General features: G+C 48.9%; 1 protein-coding gene across 1 annotated transcript in view; it reads right to left on the minus strand.

The window, feature by feature from the left end:
• The window catches only part of NDST2 (N-deacetylase/N-sulfotransferase (heparan glucosaminyl) 2), a 23,985-nt gene that overhangs the window by 5,708 nt on the left and 11,165 nt on the right, over nt 1-7,112 (minus strand). Inside the window, exons 6-7 of the mRNA XM_010132751.1 lie at nt 2,020-2,202; nt 1,127-1,223 (exon numbers count right to left, since the gene is read on the minus strand). Coding sequence (XP_010131053.1) covers nt 1,127-1,223; nt 2,020-2,202 — 280 coding nt within the window. The remainder of the gene's footprint in view (nt 1-1,126; nt 1,224-2,019; nt 2,203-7,112) is intronic.

Raw genomic sequence — 7,112 nt, forward strand, 5'->3', positions numbered from 1 at the left:
GGACGGAACCGCTCAGTCAAGTCAGCTCACGCAGCTCATCTAAGTCACTCCTTACACCATGACAGCTGTCTCCCGTGTCAGCTACCCCCACGCCTTTTCTTCTCCGGTGGCACAGCCACACTGTTATGTGGCAGAACCCACCCCTATCAAATGGGAGGGGGCCTGGGTGCTGCAGGACAGTACCGTGTGTTTGGGAAGGAGATGTGCTCGGGACAACATTAGTGTCCTTGCATGAGAATTCAGCTAGAGGTGCCTTGGCCTGCTTCTGCTGTAGACGTTTTCCTTTTACACAGCGAAACCTAAAAATCCTCTAGGCCTCCAGCAGGCCGATAAAGCAGCTGAGAGAAGGGTTTTCTTACTGTGCCATTGCAAGCATCTTGGGCTATGATACAGGAGGGCTCCTGCTGCACACACACCAACAGAACTTCACAGTGACAGAGGCAGCAGACAGCAGCTTGGCTGGGACAAGCAACCTCCCTGGGCCAGGATCACTGTTTGCTGGGCAACTGGCAGCTGCTGTTTCACTGCACTACAGAGAAAGCCAAGGTTTGAAGACCTGGCTTTGGCTGAAGAGATTTTGCTCTCTTCAGCCTAGAAGAGACTCCTTATACAGTATATACAGCCATGTCACTGCCAACCACAGTGCCACAGCAGTTAAGAAGTGGTGACAGAGGTCAGACAAAAGAGGAACTCCACTTCCCTCTGACAGTGACAGGGAGCATGCGGTGGGACACAGATCTGTCGCACTGAAAGCACTGGGAGGCATTCACCGTAACCTCTGCTAAGCACGTGCATTCAGTCCTGCTGACAGTTTGTGTCTGTGACACACTATAAAAGGTCACAGTTTCTCTGAGCTTACGTGGAAAAGCCAAAACACAAGTCTGCAGGTAGAGCTTTTCTGCAAATCAGGACTGAAAGCAGCCAAGTGCCAGGGTGCAAAGTACAGAGAGACTTGCCAGATTTAGGTTAAAACAAATCTGAGATGCGCTGAAATGTCCTCTGCAGCATTTGGCAGCTTGCACCAAGGGCAGCTATACAGATCTACAACACAGACCTTTCCAGCTCTCCTCTCTAGAGGAATGAGATGGAAGCTGCCGTCTATGTTCAGATAAAGTATTCACAGTACCAGTTTTCTGAGGTCCCACGATGAGGAACTTGGGGAGTCGATCGCATGTTTTCTCTTTGGACCAGATATCCTTGTGCCTCTTATCATCACAGGGATTCTGCAGCAGAAGTGATGGCATTAAGCATTACCACAGGAGCTAATGGAAAGGGGAGGAAAAGCTGGAAGGCCAGTCCTCTTGGGAAAATGCTATTAGCATATGAAGAGCACTTCACAGCCGTGCTGCTGCTCTGCCAGGCATCAGGAAGAGTGAAGTAAAAACATGGGGGAATGTTTCTGGAAGCTCCAAGGTGACATGGGAGCCAAAGTCCTTCTGAGAGTGTTAACCACAGGCCTTGCCCTACGTAGCCATGCTGGGCTGGGCCACCATGATAGTACAGCTCAGCACCTGTGAACTTCTGGCAGACAGACAACTCTATCACCTTCAGTTAATTTCCTCTGCTCATTACCATGCAGAAAGCTGCTGCACTGGGATAAAACGGTATAAGCATGTTTTTATTTAATGAACATGAATCCTGCAGTGTGAAATTACTTTAAGATTAATCACATTAACAAGCCCGCAAGCTCCTCCAGCACCAAACATGGTTCTTCCTCGCATACTTAAGATTTCACATCAGCTTGCTCTAATATAGGCCCTTTAATGACCCAACTGCCTGCAAGGCTGCCCCCCAGTCACTTATGACAGCCATCCCTTTCCCTAAGCTCACAGACTGACCGTGTCCTCCTGCTCCTCCTCCCCAGCCCTTCCACCTTGCAATCTGCCTCTTGCAGCCTCATGCCACGAAGGTTAAACCTAGAAGCTTTCTGCATTACCCCTCTGTGCTCTGGATCAGCAGTCTGGCCACGCTTTACATGTGGGACACACCCACTAGGAGTGGTTAAAGCTGCCTTCTCACCTGCCACAAGGGATTCTTCTCCTGGGGAAAGATTTCAAAGTACTTTTTTGCAAGTTGGACAGGGGGCAATGTTTGCAGGCGAAGGTTGGTCCAGCACTGCACAAACTTGACCAGGCTCTCAAAAGTGTACAGTCCCAGACGGTCATTCCCGTAGTTGGACAGGTGGGTCATGAAGATGCTGATCTGAAAATAGGAAAGACATGGGATACTGGTAACTCAGTTAACTGCTGTTTCCTCCTAGCTTGATTCCGCTGTCAGCAAGAGGCTGTTCACAGCTCAGACTGCCCTGGCTGTCTGGGTTGACGAATCTCCATCTGCTGGTATACAGCATTGCCTTGATGAAAAATGCAAGAAATGTAGCACTTGTAAGACAGGGGAACTCAGGAGAGGAGCCACACAGACCTCTCAGTAACCCCTGGGAACGGTGTGGGGCGATGGTAACCGAGACCTGGATGTGAGCCCGGAGCAGTTTCAAAATCCCATTCAAGTGGCTCTGGGACATTTCAGGGAGCAAGAGTTAGTGACTCCCTCCTAGTCAAAACCTTGCAAATCCTCTTTCATGGGAGAACAGGGGCTTCCCTTCCTCTCCCCAAGGCAACCAGAGCAAGCTCTCTAGCTGCAGCATCTGCTACAGCAGGGGAGCAGGCCAGGGAGAGGGGCTGCATGCTGCAGGCCAGGGCACAGCAGCACAAGAGACAGTTTCCACAGGAGTTATTTCGAGGCCCCTCAGCCTGCCAGCTTTCATTGGCTTTGTAATTAACATCTCAAGTGTAAAGGAACAACTGGCAATTCACACTTTAAAACACAAACAAGCATACCTAGGGATCTGACGGGGACTGCAGAGAGACGCTGCACTAGGACGCTGTCCTAGGAACAGACAGCAGCTGGTAAGGTTTTAGCTTGCAAGAGCGTTCAGCACGGGCAGACCCTGAGAAATGTTCTGCCAGGTCTTGGGTGAATTGGCACTGAGCATGCGTGGGAGCCCCCCAGCACTGCAGTGCTCAGGAGCCAGTGTGCTATCTCTGCCTTGCCAAGCCATCTCTTCTCTCAAGCAGACGCATTTACCTCCTGTCCGTTTTTCAGTATTTTAACTTTCAGAAAGGAGTGCAAAAGACTGCTCTTAGCTTGGCTATGGTGTGTGGCTTTGGTGGGTCCCATGGAATTGGGCATACCAGTGCCTGTAACATAATAGCACTCTGCCCAGACACAAACCACACAACAGCCAGAAGTTAGCAAAAAAAAAAAAACAAGACAACTAAGGCCAACAAAAAAATGACTCGGTGGTTGATTTAGCATGCCTGTAACATAATAGCACTCTGCCCAGACACAAACCACACAACAGCCAGAAGTTAGCAAAAAAAAAAAAAGCAGAACACTAAGGCCAACAGAAGAATGACTCTGTGGTTGATTTAGCACTCCCCAGCCAGAGTCTGCTAGTGCAGGTAGGGGAAGACACCTCAGTTACAGCAGGGGCACCCATCACTCTGCAGTTCAGGGCTGAATCCTGATCATGCCAGCTAAGGTCAGCAGGCAACAACAGGCCTCCTTGGCAGGGGGCGGGAATGGTTTTCCCACTCACAGTAGGGGAAGAGCAAACGGGGGAAGCAGGAGACAGATGGTCTTGGGATGAGGACATTTGCTAGCACTTAGGTCTGAAATCAAACTTCTGCCCAGTGCTTCCATAGGCTGGCTTCAGCACAACGAGGAGTCCTGACAGATAGTAGCTCATGCCTGAGCTATCCTCAAGAACATGAAATGAATTTAATCCTGCCCATAAGCTGCTTGCACCCCAGGGTCTTTGGGGAGGCAACAGAAAACAGCAGTAGGACTCTGGGACACATGGGAAGTAAGTGGAGTAAAAGATGTATCACATTTGTCTGCCTGGGAGTTTTTCACTTCTGGTTTCCTACTGAGCTGACAGAGAGGCCCTGCCAGACAGGCTCTGGCACCTACACTTCAAAGAGCAGCATGTGCTTGGTGCTGCTGCATAAAAAGGATGTGCTAAATACAACACAGAGCAAAGGACAGGAAGATCTTCCATGTAATTGCAGGGCCATGCCATGGAGCACATAGGGTAACAAAAAAATGTATCTCGTTGTATTTTGCCTGTTTCTGGGAGACACCCGAATCGTCTCTTTGACTCCTACTTTCAACTTGCTAGTGAATCATTTAGAGAAAAAAATTTGCTGCATGAAGCACCTGTCTCAGTGGCATAAACCATAAACTTCCTACTGCTGTAGGGAGGACGTGGGTCACTACCTGGGGCCCCTTCAAGATTTACCAAACAAAAAACACCTGCGTGGAATCCAGGTTAGCAATTGTGCCTCGAGACTGACTACATCCAGTAGAAAGAAAGGCTTCCACAGGTAACGTTGTCACCTGCAAAAGTCCCAACTACCTGGAATTAGATGGCGACAAGCCAAGCCCAACCAAAGAGCCATTTCCCTGTACTGCTGAGTGAGCAGTCACATCCCGTAACACGCATGCACTGTTTAATAAGGCCTGGCAGCTTGCTCTGCCTTGTCACAGGTGCTGCTGCCAAATCAGCTCGGAGCACTACTTCTGACGTAAGCTACACTCAAGTCCCATCTCTCCTTCCCTCCCATCCACACCCAGTGACCTCATGGACCAGCCTGGTAATAACACCTCTCTCCTCTCCCCCTCCCTTCCACTGACAGCATGCCATGGTTTCCCTTCCTTCGCAGTGAGGAAAGATGAGGGAAAGGTCACAGGGAGCCTGGAATACAAAAAACAGGAGGGGGTGAGCATCTGTGCAGTATGTAACAAGCCGCTGTGGGCACAGGAGTAACCTGTCTGCACAGCATGAATAAGAGTGTTTGAGAGAAGCGATCAGCCTGTCTGCTGAACATCAACAGCTATTCTCCTTTCTGACAGCAGACCTTGTTCACTAGTCAGAAAATCAAACATCTTCTGTTTGTGCCGTGGAGTTAATCACATGCATACAGGCTTGGAGACTCCTGTATGCATATATCCACTCAAAGGGAGCTGGAACCACCAAAAAGGACGGAAAGAGCCTGGTCCAAGTCTGCTACGGATCACTGCTGGGGCTGTGGGGCTGGCCAGCTTTCTATCAGGACAGTGAGATGGCTTTATCAGCGAGGGGAGGAATGCAAGGGTCTGACTCACTGTGTTAACATGAGCAATGGAGAGGAGTTTAGAGCACAGTGCTCCACTGCTGACTGAGAGAGGAATGCTCTGCTGCCAAAAGAAAGCAGGAGTGCAAACATTAGGAGCATCTGTAGGTGGCTGAAAGAGTTTTAAAGTCACCACGAAGAGCCAACAGAAAATCTGGCAAATAAACTCATCCTGTACCAGAGCACAATCTTCCCAAACTTCTTCCCAGATCACTGCCAGCTGCTTCAACCATCACATGCTCATCAGCAAATTTTAATGGGTAGGACTAAAAATCTATGTTTCTACAAATTCCTTGGCACAGCCTCCTAGACCAGCAGTGATCTCTGGACCACAGCCTGGCAATGGGTTTTCCAAGGGAAACCTAGAGCTCTTAAGTTTCACAGCGGTTATTTCTGCAGGCATTCTTTAAGATCTGACAATTACGAAGTGGGACAAGGTGGAATGCACCCAACATATGAGAAGCCCAGAAAAGAAAGCAGTTGCTTTCCATCTGACTGATCACTCTATACATAATGCAAGAAATAGCTTTCTCCTCACCACAAACTTTTATCAAGCAGGTAGTTTTGGCTGCTGTGTGTAAAGATAATGATTCTGCATCAGCCGATAGGGACAGAAGGCTGGCTTCCAGACCTGAAGTACGAATGAACCCCTGCAGCTTTTTAGCTAGGGCTGTTACAGACCCATGCCTTCTGTAGATCATATACTGAGCCAGAGCTGGTCACCTTCAGAAACAGAGGGTCTGTACGCAGGGCCTGGCGATGCACCCAGAGCATACTGCAAGGGTCTTTTTGCCATCACAGTTCTACTAAAAGACAGGCACTAATCTACAAGAAGCAACAAACAAGAAAAAATTAAGCTCATTGAGGGGAAAAAGCTTGATTTTCTAATTCACTGATCCTATACAGCCCCAACAAAAGTAGCTAAAGCTGAGTATTCAACCCTGCAATCAAGATGCAAAAGGAGGAGGGAATGAAAGAAAACACCACAGTAAGCAAAGCCACTATTGTTTCACAACAATCCTCCAAACGGTGCTCAGTGAGGGGGACCAGCACTCAAGGGTTCCCACCCAGGAAGCTAGTGAGAAACAACCTTCTTTCTCTGAGATCTGCTGGCATGGCTTCTTGGCTATGCTCAGGCACTGGTGGAAAAGATGTACAAGGGCCGCTCCAGAAGTAATGCCTCCTATTTTATTATGGCGGCCCATGACATCAGAGGCGGCTGTTGGTGGTGTGACAGTACAGGTTGAACCTTCCCACCAGTATCCTGTCAAATTTTGTTGCTGTGGCAGATGGCAGCAGAGCTGCAGTCTGACAACGTGGCGTCTGACATGGGAGGGCGTGTGAAGCAGAGGTGTGGAACTGAATTCCTCCACTGACATCCATTGACGCTGCTGAACACTTACGGAGACCAAACCGTGGTTGTCAGCAACGGGGTGGGTGGGTGGCGCGTTCCAGCAGTGGCAACAGTGGCAGTGAGTCCCCTCTGCAGGGGCAGATTGTTACGAGCGTGGCACACAGACTCTTGTTCATCGCTGGGGAAAATGCACATCCCGTGGTGGTGACTGTGTCGAAAACCAGTGCTTTGCAGCTGAGAATTTGCTCTATCAAATAGTGTTACTGTGCTCCTTGTGTCTGTTGTAGTTTCCGTGGAAATAAACAGGAGGCAGCACTTTCAGAGTGACTTATGTATAAAGGAGAAGCAAGAAAGTAGAAATTTGGAAGTTATGATAGAAGAAGATACTAAACATCATTATATTCCGGAGGAGCTAGAGTTAGACATTCTAAAATCACTATCTAAACCTGGCAGGGCAATGCCTATTCAGAGAAAAGAAGGACAACAGATGCCAAATCAGCTTTAGTAAGAATTTCAGGTGGGGGCTTGAGAAAGTTACAGTACAATCGAAAAGAGCACCATGTCCTCCTGTGCAGCCAACAAGC

The sequence above is a fragment of the Buceros rhinoceros genome, unplaced genomic scaffold (assembly GCF_000710305.1).
Source record: "Buceros rhinoceros silvestris isolate BGI_N320 unplaced genomic scaffold, ASM71030v1 scaffold2243, whole genome shotgun sequence".
NCBI classification, from domain to species: Eukaryota; Metazoa; Chordata; class Aves; order Bucerotiformes; family Bucerotidae; genus Buceros; species Buceros rhinoceros.